At 48.7% G+C, this 22,458-nt stretch overlaps 1 protein-coding gene across 1 annotated transcript in view; it reads left to right on the top strand.

The window, feature by feature from the left end:
* The window catches only part of Tub (TUB bipartite transcription factor), a 70,535-nt gene extending 48,691 nt beyond the window's left edge, over positions 1 to 21,844 (top strand). The window contains 11 exon segments of the mRNA XM_040284808.2: positions 5,844 to 5,895; positions 6,412 to 6,574; positions 9,848 to 9,991; positions 11,255 to 11,422; positions 12,451 to 12,572; positions 13,015 to 13,212; positions 13,504 to 13,616; positions 14,469 to 14,586; positions 16,172 to 16,270; positions 16,501 to 16,672; positions 17,133 to 21,844. Of these exon segments, the coding sequence (XP_040140742.1) occupies positions 5,844 to 5,895; positions 6,412 to 6,574; positions 9,848 to 9,991; positions 11,255 to 11,422; positions 12,451 to 12,572; positions 13,015 to 13,212; positions 13,504 to 13,616; positions 14,469 to 14,586; positions 16,172 to 16,270; positions 16,501 to 16,672; positions 17,133 to 17,266 (1,483 nt within the window). The 3' untranslated portion in view covers positions 17,267 to 21,844.
* The last annotated feature ends 614 nt before the right edge of the window (positions 21,845 to 22,458 follow it).

Genomic DNA, 22,458 nt, shown 5'->3' with positions numbered 1-22,458 from the left:
CTCTGTCCTCCAACAAGTGCCTAGGACACTGGTATCCTAAACAAGAAGTAAATGGCACTTGATCAAGCCCAGGTCCAATTCCTCCTCCCACACTCAGCCTAGAGCACCAAATCTTGCCATCCTAGAAGCCTAGCTGTGAGGAGCAGCTTGGCACCTTTGCAGTCCTACACTGCTTGCTTTCCTTATTCTTCTGCCATCCTGCTGTCTTGTTATGCAGTAAGGAGGTAGGTATCAAACTGGAGGTGGGCTGTAGTCAGAAGTTCCAGGATCCCTCCTGCCCTGCCTGCTGGGTATTTCTGGGAGTAGAGTCTGGAAAAACATTGAACTTGGGGGGTAGAATTCTGCAATGGAGAGACTTGTACTCAGAGAAGGAGTTTCAAATTGTCTCTTACATTAACTGGGCTGCTGATTGCAGGCAAAGCCACAAGCCTGTCTGATCACAGAGAAAACTGGGGCAGAAAACAGACAAGACATTTTATTTGTAGCTGGGGGTGGGGCAGCTGCATGTGTGCATGTGCTTTGACTGGCACGAGGTTTCCCTAATGTCACAGCTTGTCAGAATTGGAATGTGACATTTTGTTTGGGAGAGAAGGGTTGGCTGACATCTTGTTAGCTCTGCTGGTGGGGTTTTACTCTCTCTATGGTGGTTGCATCTTGCATTCCCTGGGTCTAGCTCATTTTCTTGAAAGTAGTGATAATTGGTGATAATCTTCTTATGGGTAATTTTAACTCAGTTTATAATGATCATGGATTAATCTCACATTCTGACTTAAAGCCGTTTAGTTTATAAAGTTGAACAAAAAGAATTATATTTTGCCTTTTGTTTTTTCTACTACTATAGTAATTTTCATTTCTGCCAGTTTATTTTTACCTGTATCCTTTAAAAAAATTTTAGAAATTTTGGTGTATTAGTTATACATAATAGTAGGGTTCATTTTGATATATTCATCAATGCATATAACATAGTTTTTTCCCATTTCTTGAGGAGTATTAAATGCCCATAGTACATGGCTTTACAACTGTTTGTAAGTTGTAGGTGGATGTCTCTCTGAGCATGAAGAAGGACTGTGGCCATAGATGTCTTATGCTGAGTGCAGTTGATGGCCAACTCTGTACTCTTGTCTGCATGGTCTTGAGGCCAGTGTGTGGTGTTTCCCTCATAAGGCCATGAAATCCTTGAGATCAGGGATATTACATTGTTCCTGACTGTGTCTCCAACACACGTAAGATGGCCTACTTCTTTGAATTAATGTGGCATCCCCAGGTAACTTTTAGGGCTCCTCACCTCTCCTGGCTCCACATTTGGGTTTTCTGCACACCTGAGGGATACAGTACTTTCCCAGCACAGTAGGGCTACCCGGAACACTGCTTGCCAGGTATGGCTCTAGGTCACAGAGACTCTCAGGCCAGAAGCACCCATGCAGATCGTTTTGTTCTTTGTGTGAATGCCCCCAGTAGCATCCCTGCCAAATGCCTTCTACCAGCTGGCTGTGATGGTGGAGAGTTCTTCCCTTGAGTTGAACCTGAGCATGGATCTGGGTTCCTCCTCTTTTGGGCCCTTGTTAGGTTCCTCCTTCCACTTGCTCACTTTGCTTTCTAGGGAGCAATATGATTCATTGCTGGTTGAGCAAAACTCCTGACTACTATAGTTCTGCTACTAGGTATAGCCTTAAAGGTACCCTGCATGTTTGGGGTTACTTCTTTACCTCTGGCAACTCCTTCTAGCAACTTCCCAATTTTCTGTTCTCTAGAGATCACAAGCTGTGTCTCATGGTTTCTTTTTGCATGGCAGAGTGTTAGAATTACCTATGGTACTTGCTTAAAAAAATAAAAGTGAGTGGGGAGCGCACTTTGATTCTGGGGCATGTTCCTCAGCAGTTCTGAATTACCAAGTCAGGGCTAGTGCCCCTTATAGTTTTAATGCACCTGATATGTTTAGGAACTACCAACTAAAATGGGGACAGCCCATCCTAGAAAGCCAGAATTCCTATGAACAGCATTGCCCTTTTTCCTTCTGGAGCTGGCCCCATTCTCAGTGTGTTCCAAGCAACTGCAAAGTAATGGAAGTCACAGATGTGGACTTGCTGGGGTCTGGCATTGAGCACAGGGTTGCAATCAGATACTCTGAGTGGCCTGCTTCCCCAGACAACCCACTTCTTGGATCCCTGGGTCCGGCAGGGGCAGCTTCTACTGTGACTGGGAGAAAGAATAAGGACAAGAAGAGGGGAAGTTGAAGTGGGCATGGAGAAAGTATCCAGATGGTTAGGTCTGTCCCCAGGCCTCTGGCTAGCACTGATGAATTAGATGGAGTTTTTAAGTATAAGAAGAATGATAGAAACAGATTTCCTAAATATGTTGGCCATGTCTGTTTTTTTTTTTTTTTTAGCCTACACAAAAAGTGCCCCTGTACTTTTTATCATCTTTTTGTCAGTCATGATTCACTCCCCAGGAATCTGTCAAGTACCTCTGGGAGAACTGAGTGGAGGCAGCAGGCCCTGGTCCTGAGTAGAGCAGTTGGATTGGTAGACATTGCAGATGAGATCCAGTGGCTGGTACTTTCCTGCACCTCCTTGGTCTGGTCCCTAGCAGAAGGTGACTGTAATGAAGGAGTCTCCAGGTTCAGCTGGAAGACCTATTCATCAGTACCCTATCTTTGTCCGAGCCTCCTGGCGGGGCTGCAGCTGGCAGCCTGGGTTTGGCAGTAATTCCATTGTTGGAGCTCTAGTGATTAAAAAACCATTATTGTCTCCTTGCGTGGTTTTCATTTAGTGCTGCCTAGAATGGTGCCCATCAGAAAGAGGCAGGCTGGGGAGGTGTTTTTGAGAGAGATCGACCCTTAGGAATGGTGCTGCAGTGGAGATGAGGAGGCAGGGCTGGCTGTGGGGGCGGAGAGGGAGCAGTGCCTGTGAGGAAGAGAGGAGCTATGGTCTTGCTCTCGCTGGAGACGGCCATCATTGTCATTGATCTCCATGACCTGCTGCCATCTGCTGGGGGATTCTTTGATATTCACCCGGGAGAGACATTGTGTATTTGGATGCATTGTCCTTAGGCAGGAACACCCTTCTAGTACAAGCTTGTCACTGCCAGGTGAGTGTGGTCTTTTCATAAGGAGCAGCTCTCCAAGAAACATGTGCTTCCCCAAGAACCTGGTTTCACCCAGTGTTGTGTCCACTCTCAGGGACTCCTAGTATCAGTGGATTTATCATAGGCCTCCCAGGTGGGTCTTGCTCAGTCAAGCACATGTTGCTTCCCTTCCGTCCTGCCCCTTCCACGCATACTCCCTGCCTTCGAGGGTATTCTTTCATGTCTGGTGTCTAGTGAGGTGGTGAGCAGCTCTTTTGGGTACTTCTGAGATATCTAAAGTTTATAGAATCTCTTTGAGAAACTTCACCCTTGTGTTCATCCATCTTACTCTGAAGGCCACACTGTTTTTTCTACCTGTAATTTTATCTGGTGATCAGTGTTATGAAATCCTATGGCTCTCTGTCCTTTTTCTCCTAACAAAATGGAGATGGGTACAGAGAGAGGAAATAATGTATTCATGGAAAGCAGTCTCATGCCTCAGACATAACTATGTGAAGTCCATAGAAGTGACAGTGCTGTGGTAGGAAAATGTCCCCTTATTAGGGGCACAGAACAGTGAGACTTCTGTTTCTGGAAACAGTTCATGTTTCTCAAGCTACTACTGTAACCCAGCATTTCTGGAGGTGGCTTTGTTGATGTGACCTTTATCTCTCAGTTGGATGGCCCCTTTTCTAAAGGACTCTACAAATACACATATGCACTGTGGAAGGTATCTTCTTTGTCCTGCTCAGCCAAGACCACTGCTGTGGATGACCCAGGTGACTGCCTTATTCCTTGGCACTGCCCTCTGAGAGTATGTATGACATCCCAGTCAGCTATGAAATGCCCTGTCCCTCTGGCACCAAGGAAACCTTGCACTGTCTTACTGAGGTCATACAGAGACTTCTGTGGCCAGACCACTAGCACATGACTGTGAGGAGTTACAGGATGTCCCAGGCTCCGGCCCAAAGCTCAGCAAGCAAAGTCCAGCTGATTTTCAGACCATTGCTCCTGTGAGCCAGGTGCAATGAACAGAGCCCAGACTGCATTTTAAATCCGTATTCTGGAATTAGGGGAGTGACTGTGCACTGCTCATGCCATGATGCTCAATGAGGTTTGGAAATCAGTCTGTGAGCAAGTACTTTGCCCTTGGGTAACTCAGTCAGGCCTTTGACTTGAGGTACAGAGATGGTGGATAGCTGTGGCCTCTCAGACCTGGCCCAGGTGCTAGAGATGCCCTCAGGAAGCTCCAGATGCAATTGTCCCCTCTTAGGGCTGTTTTTTTGGGAGACTAGTACCTAGAAACATGTCTTTTGAGCAGTGTTTTCTCCTGTGCTTCAGCAGCTAGGGTTTGGTGAACAAAGATGTTGTGCACACAGCCCTACATGACAGTTGGGGCTCTTCTTATGTGCATAATAGCATAGGAAAGACCTTCCCAGATGTCAAATAGGTAGGACAGATGCCAGCTAAAAGGATGCATAGCTCTCAAAGGTTGTTGTGGGTGAACTGTGATATGTGGACTTCCTTCCATCCTCTGGCTGGCTCCCTCAGAGATATGAGTAGTTCAAAGATCATATAAGTCAATGTTTGTTCCAGCTAGAAAAGGCTAGCTGTCAGGGAGTAGAAATGGCTTTACCTTGTCTTTGAGGTGATAGGTCTCTCTTTCCCTTCCACACACCATACTCACATTTACACAGGTGTCTGCATGCATGTTTGCATACATACACAAGATGTACTCACACATTCCTCGTAGACCACAGGAACTTAATGCATTGGGGCCTGCCTGAGCAGGGACCCACACAGAGGTCTGGTTTGGAGAAGGCTCCCGCATAACTGCATCAGGGCTGCCTGGGACTTCCCAGAGTGCAGGTTCTTAGGATTCATTTCCACTCCATGCAGCTGTCCTGACTTTGGCTTTTATAGAATTTGGGCCTAGGGTGTCTTGGGATAGCCAGAAAGCTAAGTGGTTTGAGTTGCCAGCTTCCTACTCATGTTCTGCCTTCCTGGGAAGGAATGCCAGGCTGGGTGAGATGAGGCTTCCTATCATAAGACTGGTCAGCTCCCTGTGCTGTTTATGCCACATCTGTGACCAGGGAAGAGCTGGTGCCTGATTGCTGGGCAGACATTGACCTACTGGGGCCATCCTGAAGACATCCCCACCCAGCCCTAGACCTGCTCTGAGAGAATAGTGGATTTCTTAGCTTCCCTCTCCTAAATGAGGAGGACACTCTACCCTCTAAAGGAGAGTGGGAAGGTGGGTGGTGTCTGCCTACCTGGGAGCCAGGAGTTTGGGATGGGAGAAGGGAATCTATCCCAGAGGACCCAGCCTTCTCCATAAAGGATAGAAAGGAGGAACAGGAACTGGTGAAATCACCATAGGAAGCTGGAGGGAGCAGGCCCCTGGTTTGAAGGCCAGTTCAGGTCTAGATTGTGGCTGATGCTTCTATGTGGGTTTCCTAGGTCTTACTCAAGCCTGCCCTGTTTTGGGATCTGAGAGGAGAGGCTCATTATATTCTTATTGGGTCTAGGCTGGCTGGGAAGTCCTTGGAGCAGTTAGTCCTATCAAGAGATGAGCTCCTGAAGTGTCAGAAATATGACTCACACCCTTCAAAGTGGTTCTTAGATGGCAGCTTCCATGCTTCCTCCCTCCACCAGTTGGCTCATGGAATGACAGAGCCACGACTAGAGGGATTTAAAAGACTCATATGCTGTGGGGTGGACTCTACTCATATCCTGGTACCGGGTGGATGGGCTCTAAAGACCCCTCTCTCATTCTGCAGTGTCTTAGATGATGAGGGCAGCAACCTGAGGCAGCAGAAGCTTGACCGGCAGGTGAGTGAGGCTGGGACTGGGTGCAAGGGCAGAGTCTGGATTGGGTATCCTCAGGCAGAGAGGGAGGGCTCTCTGTCCATGGTCCCTGGATGTTCCTATCAGATGGGGAAGAAGGGAGCCTGGGAGACTCCTGCATTGAGGCTCCACACCCCAACATGGCTTTAGAGAGTCCCTCAGGGGCTTTCTGCTGACCTGGGTAGGTGAGGGGTTTATCCTGTTGGGTTTGTCCAAGCTGAGTATGTCACCCAGCCTAGGTGAGGCTTCTGCCAGGGAGGCAGCCTGGACAATTGCATTTGGAGGGCTGAGTTGCTGTGCTGTGGTCTTCCAAGATAGCCAGGCCTGAGTTGTGCCACCCTTTCCTGGACCCCAAGTTTAGGGACGCTGAGGACATGAGGCCTTGACACCCAACCCAGTCAGCAGGGCACTCTCTCTTACCCCGCTGTGGGAGCCCTCCTGGTAGAGGCAGGGGTGGGTGGGGGGACAACTCACCTCTGTGTCTTCCCCGTGCCTCTATAGCGGGCCCTGCTGGAACAGAAGCAGAAGAAGAAGCGCCAGGAGCCCCTGATGGTGCAGGCCAATGCAGATGGACGACCCCGGAGCCGGCGGGCCCGGCAGTCAGAGGAACAAGCCCCCCTGGTGGAGTCCTACCTCAGCAGTGCTGGCAGTACCAGTTACCAAGGTACACCCTGCTTCCTGCCCCAGGGACAGCCAGCCTGGGAGACTCCTGCACTGAGGCTCCACACCCCAGCATGGCTTTAGAGAGCCCCTCAGGGGCTTTCTGCTGACCTGGGTAGGTGAGGGGTTTATCCTGTTGGGTTTGTCCAAGCTGAGTATGTCACCCAACCTAGGTGGACAGCTGAGTGGGGTGGGTTAGAGACACCGAGCCTTTGACCTTGTCAGATGCTGGGGCCAGAAGGCTAAAAACGAATCTGGAAGTTGAAATTTCCAGGTTTCTGATGTGGAATATTTGAGATCAGGAGGCAGCTCTTAAAAGTAGAACAGAGCCTGCTTCTCTCCTCCATTCTCTTCTGAGAGGAATCTCTCTCAGCATTGAGCACCACACCAGCTAGGGTATCAAGGCACAAATACCTGTTTCCTTCCCATCTTGAGCTCTCTATACCTTCAGTCTATCTGACTTCTGGCCTGTAGGTCACAGTCCCTGGCTCAGGACTTCTTCAGAGCTGTAGTGACCTGTAGTCTTCTGCTCCCCTCCTTATACTCTCTGTTCTCAGCAGAGCCCACTTTGGGAGAATTCCCTACCACTTATCCTGCAGAGGGATGGCTCCCTTATATCCCTGCACCTAGGACCCTCACTTCTGCTTGGGTTAGGTTGAATATGCCAGGCCAGATAGTGGGTTGGTCTCTGAGATAGAGGAAGACTGAGTTGTCACTGCCCCCTGCTGGTATGGTGCTGGTCATGCAGGTGGCTATTCCAAATGCAGTAGTACCTGTGAGAAGATTGCAGGCATCTGACTTGTAGGTAGGAAGAACCTTAGCAACCATAATGCTCCCTCCCTCTGTGGCTTCTTTCTGACCTGGAGCCTTCAGCCACATGTAGCTTCTGGTAGTTTCCTTATCTCAGGACTAACCTCCATCTAACTGCTGGCTTTGTCCTCCTGCCTCAGAGTTTCTCAGGTTCTCTGTGTTACTATAACAGCCCTTAGCTCACCACACTCCCCTAGTCTGTGCTTTAGAGGGCAGCAGCCATATGAGTTAGAAGAAAACCACTTCATTTTTAATCATAGAAGTTGTCTTTGGACATTTGCTAGGGCTAAGCATGGGGCTAGGTGCTTTACCTGCATTATCACTTCATTCTCAGTGACTCACTAACCCCACGTTTGACAAGGCCTGGGCTTGGAGGGGCTCCACAACATGTTCACAGTGTGCTGCTGGTCACAGATTAGACTTTGGTACTAAAAGGTCTTTCCACCATGTTATGTTGCCTCCCTGTTAAAATACTCCTTCCTGGTAATTTCCCTGTGTATAGCATCCTGGCCACACTTAAAATATCTGTACTCCATGCGAGAGGCCCTTCAGGATCCCCCTCAGGGACCTCAGCCCAGCTCTCTCAGGCAGCCCCAGCTGCTCCTCATGGAACTGGCCCTTCCTGACAGCCTCTTCTCCACTTCCCCTCTGAGTGCCGTTCCAAGATGGTGCCCTACAGAGAAAGCAGCCACTGTCCTGGGTTCTATGGAGCCTCACCTGCTGCCATGTAGGCATCACAGCTCCAGCCTTTCCAAGCATCTGAGCCATCAGGATTACATGTGAGATGGGAGCCTGCACCTATGATTTGGGGCCCTGAAACTTTGTGCCAGAGGCTACATTTTGAGGAGTCCCTGATATAGAGGCCTTTGGCAGTGTCTTTTAAATCCTGACTGGGTGAGGTGGTGCCAGGCTGGCAGGAGACTGCAGTAAGAGCAGGGGAGCACCTCTGGGGTCATGCATGGCTAGAACAGAGTTTCTGGTCCTACTTCTCCATTACCTGCTCACTTGTGACTGTGGGCAAGTCACTTGTGGTCTCCAGGTCTGTATTCTCCGTATCCAATAAGGAAAAATCTGTCTTAGGACTTTGAAAATTGAAGGAACTGTAGTGTGTTCCAGCATGTCCAAAACCAGCTGATTGCTGTTCTCTGCTGACTCCAGGCCAGGGCAGGCCTCCAAGGGCCTTCCCTACAGGGACATTTGATATCTGTGAAGTGTGTTCCCCTGTGCTTGACTGGGGGCTGAATCTTTCTCCAGCTCTGAGTGGTAGACAAAGCTCTGGTAGGCTGCTATCAGCTGGTTGGCTGCCCTGGGCACTGGTTTCTGAGACTACCCCCACCCCTCCAATGGCATCAGCTCTGCCCTCTGCTGGCTCTTGGTGTTAACTACAGGATCATCCCAAGGGAGTTTGACATGGTTTATCCCAGTAAGGTGTTTGACCTTATATTGGCTGTATTTGTTCATTCTACACATTCATTCATTTCTTAAATATTTATTGAGAAACTACTTGGTGTCAGGCTCTGGATTAGAGACAGTGGTTTCCAGGCAGCACAGGTGGGTGTAGTCCTGCTCTTATGATCCAGGTGAGGAGAGTGTTAAATAGGTGACAGCTGTGCTCTGTGGAAAGAGATTGGCTCAATGAGGGGATGACGGGGCAGCTGCTCTGACTAGGGAGCTTGGGACAACTTCTCTGAACTGAGATCTGGAGGATGAGTGGGAGTTAATCAGGCAGCAAAAGCAGTACAGGTAGTGGGGACAGCCAGAGCAAGGGCCCTGTGACACAGGGGAGTACAGCACATGTGCATGAGAAAGCCTGCTGTGGCTGGAACTCCTGACTCCAGGTGGTTGAATGTGTGGTTAGACCAAGGGAAAAGGAGATGGAGGAGCCAGATGTGCAGGACACTGTTGGTCTTTATCTTAAGTTCAATCAGAAACTATTTGTGGATTTCGAGCATATTGGAGTTTTGCCATGTGGAGAACATGGAGGCCACCAGCTGTCACCTTTCTGAGACTTCCTCCCAGGTGTGTGGAGCTCTTTGTATCCCACAAGTGCTCCATATTCCATGTTCCCACGGGCCTGACACCTGAGGGCTTGTGCAGGATCCTTAGAGTACTTGCCCTGGCTGTGGTCCCTGCCAGAAGATGCAGCCTTTGCATTCTCCTCTGCCATTTTCCCTGGTGCATATTTTCATGGACACATTCTACATTCAGAATAGTGTGTTGGACCAGAACTTTGCTGACTAATCATGGCTTTGGCCTGTCATTGACATCATCACACTGGGCTGATGGTGGCACCAGCACGCCCTGCCCAGCATTTTTGCATGGTAGAAATGAGTGGGTCTGACTCTGGGCACAAAAAGTGGCACAGGGGCCCAGGTGGGAGTAGGGGTAGGAAGTATATTCCAGTGGAAACTCTAGCCTCACCTAATATCTGATTCTTTTTCTCTGTTTTGGGTTCTCTCCTGAGCAGTTCAAGAGGCCGACTCACTTGCCAGTGTGCAGCTGGGAGCTGCCCACCCAACAGCACCAGCCTCAACCAAGAAAACCAAGGCAGCTGCTGCATCTGGGGGCCAGAGTGGGGTCTCTAGGAAGGAGAAGAAGGGAAAGCACAAAGGTTAGCTTACCTGCTCCACAGTCCTCCCCAATAGGCCTGCCTGCCCCTCCACCACCGCCATGAGGTCAAGGGTAGCTTCCCTTCCTAACTTGGAGGCAAGGTCTGGGGTGAGCAGTCTCAGGGATATAGAATGGCCAACAGACCTTGTCCAGTTCATGGGGTATGTGGGCTGGCCTATGAGTATGGGCAGACTCTCCATACTGCCAGGAACTGAAGTTCAGTTCAACTGTTGCCCAGGATCACCCCTTCCTTCTGCCATGCTTTGACCCAAGCTCCCTCCATCCTGATGCTTAAGCCAGGACATTTCCTTCAGTGGGGGCTCACTGTATCTCTTGCAGCCTGCCTCATGCTTGTGCAGCATTTGCTATTTGCTCTTGCACTCTACTCCTTGCTCTAGCCCCAGTTCCACCCTCTGAGCCAAAGAGCAGTCTGTTCCCTCTGCTCTTCTCTGTACAACAAAGATCCCCAGAGGTCATGGACAGTGATGGCAGCTCATGCCCCAAGTCCTGGCTCCTGGCTAGACACCCCATTTCCTCAACTCTGGGTGATGGGCAGTGATTTCCAGGCCACTGCATCATAGTTGGACAGTGGTATGTCAGGGTCCATGGGCTTCTGGAGCTGGCTGCATGACCTCAGCTAGGCAGGGCAGCTGCCACCAGTGTAGGCTAGGCCTTGCTTCTGTGTCTGAAGCTGTCGTGCAGCAAGATTGATGTGGGATGGGAGATCCTCTGCCTAAAAAGGCAGTGTATGAAAACCAATCTTTTCTCAAGGGCCCTTCTATGTTTTTAATGATGTATGTGAGTTACCCTAAGTGTGTGTGAGAGAGACAGACAGACAGACACAGGCAGAAACAGAGTTAGAGAATATAAGCACTGATAACTTGTAGCTGGCCATGTCCGTGAGTGATTGTTGGCCTCAACTATGAACTGTGGTCTGGATCAATCCTTGTTCTCCACGTTGTTTTTTCTACTGTGCAATTGGTTTTGTAGATGGCTGCTGTCTGTCTTAAGCATGTGGGGTATTTCAGATCAACTCTTGGTAATTAATGTGGGGAAGAGCAGAAGAATTAAAGCCCATATCCCTTCACAGCTTACCAATCATTAACAGGCTGACAGCAGTTGTTAGTTTTTTTAAAAATCAGTTTTGTGAGTAAAGTTTTGCAGAGGGTCTTCTCTCACTCACCCCTCACTCCCTTCATGGACGTCTGAGAATCCAGGCCCTCTTCTCCCTCCTGGAAGTGACTCAGGAGTGTCTGGCCTACAGGCACCGGCGGGCCAGCAGCACTGGCAGAAGACAAGTCTGAGGCCCAAGGCCCAGTGCAGATCCTGACTGTGGGCCAATCAGACCACGCGCAGGATGCAGGGGAGACAGCAGCTGGTGGGGGCACCCTGTCCAGCCAGCAGGACCTGCGTGCCACGATGCAGAGGAAGGGTGAGCCCCGTGGGGGCCCAACTGGAACCAAAGCTCAGTCCCAGTTTCTCAGGTGCACCCTTCTCTGGGAGCATGGCCTTCCTGGGTCAGGTCCAGCTCCTCCCTGACCATGGGGGAGGGGACATGCCTGGGGACAAATGACAAGTATGGGACAGGGGCCTTGATAAGGCCAAGTTAAGGGAAACTATGAACTGGGATAACCAACCCACATTCCAGCCCTATCTCATGCTCCCAGGAAGCCCAAGTTTGGGGGCAAATTTTCTTTCCCTTTTGTTTCCTAGAAAAAAATTTTGAAAGGAGTTGCCCCTTTGTCTGTTGAGCTAGAGGGAGCAGGGCCAGGATGCTAAGAGGCAGGGTATAAAACCTGCTGCCCAGTTTCCCCACCATGAGCCCTGGTGCAATGTGGCAGACAGAAGAAGCCTGGCAGTGCCACCCACATTGTGAGAAATCAACTCAAGGATAGCTTCTTGGAGAAAGAGCTGTTGAGACAATTTGAGAGATGGGTGGCATTCCAGGCAGGGGAGGGGAATGCGGAGAAAGCTGAGATAGAGGCTCAGAGCAGGCTGGGAAAGGTAAGTATGTGGCCCTGCACACCATGCTGAGGGAGAAGCTGAGGCCTTTTCCCTGGCAGAGTCTATGGCCCAATCCAGGCAAGGCCTCTAATAGGCTCAAGGTCAGAATAGAGGTTCCCTGTGAAGGCGCAGCGCAGATAGGCTGTGATGCACAAGAGATGGGGGCAACGCTATTGCTAGAGTGGAGAGGGGAGCTGACACAGGGACTGAGCTGAAACTGGGTGGTGGGGATGTATCCTGAGGATTGTAACCAGCCCCAGCTCATGTGTGCATCTGAGAGAATGTTCCTCATGTGTATCTGTGTGTGTGGGAGTACATGTCACTATGTGTGTGTACATATGGCTGTGTGTGTGTCTGGGTACAGATGTCAGTGTTTGAAAATGTCCACATGTGACGAATCTACTTTGGAAGGTAGATCCTCCTCACTCATCCTCCCTGTTCTTCTGCTCACCTCAGGCATCTCCAGCAGCATGAGCTTTGATGAGGAAGAGGAAGATGAGGATGAGAACAGCTCTAGCTCCTCCCAGCTAAACAGCAACACCCGCCCCAGCTCTGCCACTAGCAGGAAGTCCATCAGGGTGAGTGAGGAGCTTCTCAGAAAGAAGTTGGATGGCAATGTTCAGAGGACTGCCTTTCCAGAAGAGGTGGACTAAGTGTGTGAGGACATGATGGAGATACCATGATAGCTCTTCTGGGGCCATGGGCAGGACCTGGTGCCTATCAGGTGCTTCTCTAGCTGGGCCCTTCTGCCCTTCTACACTCCCTCCTAATATCTTCAACCAAGCTATGGACCTGGGGTGTCTGAGGACCTGCCTTTATATTCCCATCTTTAGCCCTAGGAACTGTTGAAGATCAGGCAGGGATAAGGAGATAGCCTCTGACCCTAGGGCAGGATGGCCAGGCCAATATCCCAGGGATCCTGCCCTGTCTCCCACCACTACCACAACAGGATGCGGATTTGGATCTCATACTTCCAGCTTTGGCTGGTGAGGCTTAGGTGCCTTCTCTCCTTGCTCACAGGACACAGCCTCAGCCCCCAGCCCAACAGCCCCAGAGCCACCAGTGGATGTTGAGGTTCAGGATCTCGAGGAGTTTGCCCTGAGGCCAGCACCCCAGGGAATCACCATCAAATGCCGCATCACACGGGATAAAAAGGGGATGGACCGGGGCATGTACCCCACCTACTTCTTGCACCTGGACCGTGAGGATGGAAAGAAGGTGAGGTTGCTCTGGGCAGGTGTTTTCGGCAAGGCAGGCTTGAGGGCCTGGGAGCTAGAATGACTGGAAGCCTCAGCTCAATACTGACCCCTCAGTACTCGAGAGAAACCAAAGCCTCCATGCCTGCTTAGTACAGAGCTGTGTGTTTTCCAGTGTGTGTGTGCACACACATGTGCACTTGGGAGTTGAAGCAAAGGCAGTATTTGTGTGAATGAGGGTTTGTGAATGGTACTTATGATTGTGTGTGGACCACAAGCTGGGTATGAACATGACCTTGCTCCATTCCCTCAGGTGTTCCTCCTGGCAGGAAGAAAGAGAAAGAAAAGCAAAACTTCCAATTACCTCATCTCTGTGGACCCAACAGACTTGTCTCGAGGAGGGGATAGTTACATCGGGAAACTGCGGTACCAGCACTCCCCCAGGATGAAGGCGGGAATGGGAGGGAGGGGCAGAAGAGGCTCTCCATAGAGGGCATTTCTTGACCTTGAAGATTTAAGGCAGAGTTGGATCCTTTGGCAGGATCCTCTATCCATCAGACCCAATCACAGTCCCAGTCTATGCCCAGCCTAGGGCCAGACTTGAATTAAGCAGTTCCCAGGCATGCGGGTTCTGGCCCATCATGGGAGATGGATCACACCCAGGATGTTACTGATGTTGTAGGGCAGCATGGAAGAGCTGCTTGGGCCCCATGGTTAGTGCCAAGGGACAGGGCTTGAGAATAATCTCTTGAGGGAAGAGCATCTCAGCCATCTTAGGGAGACAGAGGGGCAGGGAGGCTTTTAGCAGTGCCTCATGGGGGCTTAGGGTTTGCCAAAGTAGAGTACCAATTTGGGAGGCATAAATGAAGATTAGAGGTAAGTAGCTAAAGCTGGAGATGAGGCTGGATGGAACAAGGCAATCGTTTTATTCAGTCTCCAAAGGGTAAAAGAGCTCTAATTTTCCTGGATACCATCATGCTTGCCCACTTCCCATGAGGGCAATCCTGTTCTCCCATGGAAATCTTTGGAATTTTGATTTACCTCCCTAAATTTCCTTAATTGAAATCAGATTCCCTTTTGAGTAAACTCAGACCAAGTCCAGGTGTTCTGCTTAAGAAGCACTTTCAACACTGTGAATTCAGTGAGCAGTGTGCCCCCTGAGGTCTGCTCATGGCCCAGCTCAGTGTTTTGCAGGCTCCTTATGGGACAGACTATGAGCTGTTCCCTGCCCCAGAGCAGTGAGTACATAACCCTATACTGATTGTGCCTTTCCTTCAGGTCCAACCTGATGGGTACCAAGTTCACAGTTTATGATAATGGAGTCAACCCTCAGAAGGCATCATCCTCTACTTTGGAAAGTGGAACCTTGCGTCAGGAGCTGGCAGCTGTGTGCTATGTGAGTCCTGGATTCCTGGATCTCTGGTCTCCAAGTTCAACCCACGACTTGCTGCCTGATCTGGGGGCCATCCCATCCATCTTGGTGGTAGCCAAGGCTGTGTGGATAGGGGATTCGCCCTTCAGAATGATCCCTGCCTGGGACAGGGGCCCTATCCCTCCCCTCTCATCTTCAGTGATCAGGTGACAGCAGACTCTTCCTAGGGACCACTGTGAACCATTCCTGGCTCTATGCAGCCTGGAAGTCTCCTGAACAGGAGATAGGAGGTAGGAGGCCTGGGTTCTGTATGTGCTTGCTCTCAGATCACCTTTCTAGATGCGAGGTTCTGCATGAGTCGCAGGGCCCTTTGCACAATCATCTACCTAAGAGGTAGATCCTATTTTCAGTATATTTAGGAAACTACAGCTAGAGTTTGAGTCATTTGTTAACAACACAAGCCAAACTGGAATGCAAACACAGAGGACTTCTCTACTCTTTTGAAGCTCAATTTCTTTGTTTCTAAAAATGAGGGATGGTTGTCCTATCCACCTACCCTGAGCATGGGCACTTCTTGGAGGCTACTGGGAATCCCCAGCTAGTTTGGATGATCCTACGGTGCCACCTACTGGTCAGTTTTGGAGAGGCAGCCTTAGTTTTTCAAGTACTGAATCTTCTGTCTGTATTCTAGGTCCTGTTGAGTAGAGAATATAGTAGTGAACAGACATATATGTCTATACCCTTATGGGGTGTCTATACTCTTATGGGACTTAAACCCCTAGTGGGAGATAGAAGTTCTAAAACAGACATGTAAGAGGCATAAATATGTTCCTGATCAATGCTAAGAAGGAAAAAAAGTAGGGAAGGGGGCTATGAAATGTCAAGGTGTGTGTGTACAATTTTAGGAAAGATGGTAGAGAGCATCTGACCAAGGTAACTTGAGTAAAGAAGTGAAAGCCAGTTGTGAACATGCCTGCATGACAGCCAGGGCAAAAGTCGTGAATGTCTGGCCTGAAGAAGGAATGGGAAGGAGGGAGAGTAAATGCAAAGAGAGTGAGGAATGGGGGCCACATCATGCAAGGCCTTGCAGGAAGAGTAAGAGCTTCAGTGGACAGCCACTGGAGGAGTTTTAGCAGAGGAAAACCTGACTTAACAGGCTGCTGCCTTTCTGTGTTGCGAACAGACAATGGAAGAAACCTCGGGCCAAGGACAGAAACAAAGGGTCCAGTTAATGGCTATTAGATTTTGGTGAGAGATGGTGGTGGTGAACAGTAAGGAATTCTGGGTGTAATCTGAAGGTAGAGTTGACAAACTTGTTGATGGTTAGAAGTGAGCTGTGAGAAAAAGAGAAGTCAAGTATGACTCTAGGCAGTTTGCTGGAGCAAAGGGAGTAACTGAGTTGCTGTTAACTGAAGCAAGTTAGTTCGAGAAGCAAGTTGTGGCAGAATAGAGATCCAGGAATTCGGTTCTGGACATGTTACATTTAGAGGTGCTTAGTAGACTTTTAAATAAAGATAGTACAAACTAATATTTATTTCCTTCTCCCAGTTTCTCCAGGAGGTAATGACCCTCTTCAGGTGGTCAGTGCTGAGTTCTTTTTATTTCCTAGGAGACAAATGTCTTAGGCTTCAAGGGGCCTCGGAAGATGAGTGTAATTGTCCCAGGCATGAACATGGTTCACGAGAGAGTCTCTATCCGCCCTCGCAATGTGAGTCTTTACCCCACCCTACCTCTACCCTATCATCCCAGCCTCTGCATGAGCTTCTAAGGGCAGAACTCTTAACAGGTGTGTATATGTGTGGGGGATATAATTTGAGAAGCCCTGGAGGTCTAGAGGAATCTAAGAAGTCCCATTTCTGTGAAAAATCCCTCCTTGGGGTGGGGGTGGGTTCATGATGCCGAGGCTTGGGCCTGACTTAGGCAAGGCTGCCCTCCCAGGAACATGAGACACTACTAGCACGATGGCAAAATAAGAACACGGAGAGTATCATTGAACTTCAAAACAAGACACCTGTCTGGAATGATGACACACAGTCCTACGTACTCAACTTCCATGGACGTGTCACACAAGCCTCTGTGAAGAACTTCCAGATCATCCATGGCAATGACCGTGAGTGTCTCTGCCCCTCCTCATACTGTTGTGTGATATCTGGGGCCCTTAGTTTTGGGTTCAGCTCACCTAACCCAGTCCACATCAGCCAGAGTTTAGGATGTGGGTTATATGGCTTAGATGAGATGTGAAGAATATTCTAACTATAATGACTGGGAGGCTAGAGAAGAATCTTCTTTGGAGCCCTGGCCCTAGATTCTGTGTACTCGGCAGAATCTCAGGCATGGGAATACCCTTTAAATGGACTTTTTCTCCTCTCTGTCTCCTGGTGTTTGTATGCATCTTTCTCTTTCCTTTGTCATCTGCTGCCTCTCTCAATGATCCTTTGTTTTACCTCCTTTGGGATTTCCTTGGCATCTCTGCTTCTCACTTTTTCTTCCTCTGTGGCTCGGGTGTCTGTGCTATCCCCACCATCCCTGCTGTTTTGTTTTTCTGTGTCCATGCTTGTGCCTGGCCCCAGCGGACTACATCGTCATGCAGTTTGGCCGGGTAGCAGAGGATGTATTCACCATGGATTACAACTATCCGCTGTGTGCACTGCAGGCCTTTGCCATTGCTCTGTCCAGCTTCGACAGCAAGCTGGCCTGTGAGTAGAGGCTTCCTTCAGGGTTGCCCAGCCTGGAGTGGAGCTTGCCTGCCTGCCTGCCTGTGGAGACAGCCCTGCCTGCCCTGTTTATAGGCCTTCTGCCAGATGAAGCTTTGGCCCTCAGTGGGCTCCCTGAGGAACTGGCTCCTCTGCCTCTGCTGCTAGGGCAAGGGAGTAGTGGGTAGGTGGGAAGGGATGAAAGTCATTCTTTCTGTGCCCCCAAGGTCACCACACACCCCATTCTTGGGTTAGTATCCTGCTGTAATTGTTGGCCAAGCTGGGCAACCTCCTTAGCTGGGAAGGCTGCAAGAGGCATAGAGAGGGAGGAAGCACAAGCAAGGCTGCGGTAGCCCAGCTGTCTACTCATCTAGGTGTCAGATGACAACAGGTGCCCCAACAGGGGCAGAGAGTGTATATGTGTGTGTGTGTGTGTGTGTGCACGCACACGTGCGTATTTGCATGTATGAGTAGGGCACATTAACTTATGTAGCAGAGGGCTTGGCAGCCAAGCCTGGTCCCTTCAACTGCAGAAAGCCTTCCAACTTCAGAAGGCCCCAGCCAGGCCTGAGGGAAGTTAAGGGAGCAGTGGGGATAAATGAGTGCAGGACCAGCCACTATGGCAGGGGGTTCCCTATCTGGCTGTGGCAATCAGCTGGTGGTTTAGAGTTCTAGCTAATTTTTCTCCAGGTTTGTTCTGTGCTTGCAGAGGCAAAGGGAACCCACCTCTTAAGGCCAAATATCTTAGTAGATGGGTACTACAAGAGGTACATGAATAGGCTCCCTGGACAGGGCTGTCCTGGGGGCCCTGCCAACTGGCCCAGGAGCTCTCTGCTGAGCAGCCCCAGTGCAACCCCTGGGAAATGCAGATGGGAACCAGGTCACCAGCCCTTGCTGGAAAAGTACCATTCCCAAGCCAAGGCATGCTCCAGGAAGAATCTTACCTCTCTCTGGAAAGACCCAGCTGTGGGTGCTCTTGACTGTGTTTCAGCTCTCACTGCTGTCAGCCAAATCATGGTTGTTGAAGGCTATGCATGGTTCTTTTTGGAAGGGAATGGGACAGGGTGAGGAAAGGAGAGACTATTTTTAAATCAAGAGATCAGAGGTGGCAGGACACTTAGAGATCAACTTGTTGCTTTCAGTGAATCATGTTGAAAAACGGGACTTTCCCTGGGTTAGTTAGCTGGTTTAATGACTGAGTTCAGAATCTCAAGTTCCTTCATTTGTTTCCACTATCCCCCAAGAAACTAGTATCTATGGCTCTCTGGCCTTATGGAGCCCATTCTGCATGCCCTTTTCCCTTCCTGATTCAAGAGATTTAGACACATCCTGGTTGGTATACATGACGGAAGCCATTTCTGTAGAGAATTGGGTATTTCCCTGTTGGAAATTGTCTGGCTTTTTACATGTCAGTCTGATCAGGATTGGCCTTTGCCCGGCCCCTCCATGAGGACTGCACAGTTGTGAGCAGACCTTAGCAAGCTGCGACACATTTCTCTGTCTAGATGTGACAGGCAGCCTAAGTGTTACAGGACTTGGCCTAAACGTTCCCTCCACTGCCACTATTTCTTGGATGGCACCATCCACCCTATAGGCTTAGGGACTCTAAACTCTTGTTCAGGCTGTTTACCTTGACAGAGTCTTCTTACCCAGATAGTGATCAGAAATCTGTGGGAAGCAAACAGCAGTTGGACCTTGCTTTAGAGTAGAAATGTTTGGAAGGGCTAAGTAGAAATTTTAAATAAATACAAGACATACTTTAAACATATTAGTGAGGCTCTATAGGTGAAGTTGTTTTAACTTAAGTGGAATTAGTATGCTCTCATTTTTGTAACCAACATTTTTCTATGTGAATGCTTAAAACAAGGCACACCTGCTTTTAACAGGAGCTGCCCACACCTAAACCATACATCTCTCAAGAGGCCCCTCCTGTAACCTAGCCTTTGTTAACATGGTCTGGTTTTTAGAGAGCATCAGGACTTTCTGTTCTGGTGCTGGTTCACTTCCTGATGAAAGATTGTGGTGCCATCCTCCCTTCTGTAGTTCTCCTTTGGCTCTTCCTTCCCTGACTCTGGAGACCTCTTGATACTTTGTTGGAAACCAGATGATCTCTAAAGTCTGACCAAGCTGTTTCTTTATAGGCCTATGACTTTAAGGTAGAATAGGCTGAATCTGGAGTCTAGGAAGACCCCAGTGGCAGAGTGAAATAATCAGAAGCACAATGGAAATACTGTGGGCCTCTGCTCTCTGCTTCAGCACACATGTAAGGGGGGTAGCTGGCTATTTTGGTAGAGTCAGGAGATGTAGGCTGAGCTTTCTAGCCTGGGAGTAAAGGGGAGCCTTAGCACAAAATCTTCTGGGCACTGGTGACAAGCAAGAGCAGTTGAGTCACTTAATTAAGACCAGCCTCACAAGGTCAGCTCTTAAGACCCCATTCCTGGTGTTGCTGCCTTTCCTTGACCACTGGCCCTGTGGCCAGGGGCCCATGGACTCACAAAGCTGCCAAGGCCCTGGAGACCACCTGGGTTTAGCCTCTTCATGGTAAGAGTTCCTGCCCTTCTGCCCAGATGGTTTGATTGGACAGTGAACCAGTGATAGGATAAGCAGTTCCTAAAGATGTAGGGCAGCTGGGACCTTAGGCAGCTCCTCTATACCTACTTCTGGCTCTGTACCCCAGAACTCTATACCTTCTGCCCCCAAATGGTTCCTCTCCTCTCCAAGTCTAGCTCCCTCACCCCTCCTTCTGGCTCCAAGGTGCTCTGTGTCCATCTGTGGTGTGTGTGTGTGTGCGTGTGTGTGTGTGTGTGTGTGTGTGCACACGCGTGCATGCACACATCAGCATGTCTCTTGTATCTGGGGAAAAGGGCAGCAATCTGCAGTCAACTGAGGTTTCTTATCATATTTCTAAGGATGAGTAGGAAAAGAATAAGGATGCAGTTAACAATCCCTGTGGCTTCTGTCTCTTCATTTCATGCTCTTTGAAAGAAAGTGTTCCTGGGAAATTACCAGCTTTTTATCCCAAGTTTCTGAGTAGGAGGAGACCATCTAAGAAAGTTGTTAAGTCATTCAGTTCCCACCTGGCATTATCAGAAGAGATTGGTCTGTTGCGTACATACTTTTCAGATGAGTCTGAATATATTCTAGTGACGGTGCCTTAAAAATCACACTAGTTCAGGGGAAGCATGTAAGGTCCAGATCCATGAGGACAGGTGTTGGAAGTCAAGGGGTGTGATGAGGGCAGGCTAGAAGAGAACTCTTGAAGCCCACCTCCTAACAAGACTGTAGAAGCAGTTTTTCTTCATACTGGAAACAGCAAGACATTTGCCACTAAAACACACTTACCACTTATGTAGAGGTAATTCTAAATTTAACAAGCAATAGGGGTGGTTTTAGAGGAAAATATTCATGCTTTGTGCAGATGGGGTCTGCATTGAGTGAAGGTGCTGGGATAGCCTGTCTATGGCTCTGTTATGCAAGCACAAATTCCATCTCTTGGATGGATGCCCTGGTTTTCCCTTACCACAGTAACCTTGACCTTCCCTTCTCTATAACTCCATGCCCCAGCTGGAACATCCCTGTGACCTCAAGATGCCAGGTGGCCATCAGAGCACACTCTTCCAGGGAGCTGAGTTTGCTTTCCTATGATACCTAGCACTGTGATTGGGGCCAGTTACATTTCCCTGGGCCCTGGCTTGTAAGCTTGTCACAGCTCCCAGTAATAGGCCAAGGAGTGGTTTCTTGTTTGAATTTTGGCAGCCTGTCTTGTGTATCTCCAGTTTGCAATTTCCTGTCATCTTAAGATATACAAGGGAGAGACAGAAAAGAAATATTGACGAATTGGTTTTAAGTTTCCAATGAAATGGAAAGATATGTTGGTCTTACAGAAAGTAGTACTGAACTTAGTAGCTATATGATTTTGAGCAAACTGCATGAATTCTCTAGGTCTGTTTTCTTAAATGAAGATGCTGGATTATCAAAGCTTGCTGTAGGATTCAGGGTGAATGAAATTTATTTTCATCACACTACCTTTTCTAGCTCATCATTGTGCCTTCTTTCTTAAGAAAGACAATGCACCCCTCTCCTTTGTTCTCCTGTCCCCCACCCCCCATCAAGGTCCAGGCAGAGCTGGAGGTGAGGCTAAGGTCCAGAGTTCTTAGAGAGCAACTCAGAATGGCTTAGAAGGGGAAGCCCAACTCTGGCCTCTTCAATACTACATTTGAAGATAGAGGGGACTTGGTCAGGATGGGTAACATTCCTCTTGCTGGGAACACATATTTAGCCAGTTTTCATAATGCCTAGAATGTGTATGTCTACTTGCACAAGATTGTCTTTTCCTCTTTTGGAGTGGTCAGACATTTTATTTTTGTTCAAAATTATCTGGAGTTTTAGACAAACTTGCAAAACTGTGCTTTTATTAAGTGACTTTTTGAATAAACTTTTTTGGTATTCTGAAGCAAATGTATTTATTTATTGGTATGTGCAATGACAAACTTGGTATTTTCCCATATTGACATTATGTATGTTGTAGAATGTAGTGTTTGTCTGAGTTCATATATCAGCAAATTAAACTTGAATTGTTTCAACACAAATGTGTTCTTTTTTTTTAATAAAAGGAGAAAAACATGTCTCTTTCCTTAAATATTTTTCTACACCAGTTGTTTCTAGGAGTCTCAAGTGGTTAGATGGGTGGTAATAACAAAGGGATCATATAGCTTGTTTAGAACCACTGATGTGGATCAACACAGCCTTCCCTCTGGCTATGCCTTTTAAGTTCAAGGATCATCAGAGCCACACTCAAGAGGTTGCTGAAGGGCTCAAGATAGGTTAGAAGATATTTAAATTATAGCAGTCCTTTTCAGGGTCAGTGGTGACATCTGAAGGAACCGACTGGGAGTTCCCAAGTATCCCTTGTGAACCTGGCCCTGGGGAACAGGATTTTAGGGCTTAAAAAAATGTGAGAAAGGCCCAACAGATATAACATGAAGACCCAGGCACTTGACTCCTCAGCCTTATTCATTTTAACAGGATTTGCACATGCATGAAAATTGTTTCTGCAGCTGTGGCAGATTTGAAGTCAAGAGAACAGAGGCTAGAGTTGAGCCTAGAAGCAGACATGAAAAGCTAATGATCTGATCCTAAAGGAGAAGATCACAACTAAACTCGCCTAGAGACTACAGAATGACTGTCAGCCATTCCTAGCAGT

Source organism: Ictidomys tridecemlineatus, chromosome 4 (genome assembly GCF_052094955.1).
Source record: "Ictidomys tridecemlineatus isolate mIctTri1 chromosome 4, mIctTri1.hap1, whole genome shotgun sequence".
Taxonomy (NCBI): Eukaryota; Metazoa; Chordata; class Mammalia; order Rodentia; family Sciuridae; genus Ictidomys; species Ictidomys tridecemlineatus.
This window is presented reverse-complemented; position numbering and strand designations above follow the sequence as displayed.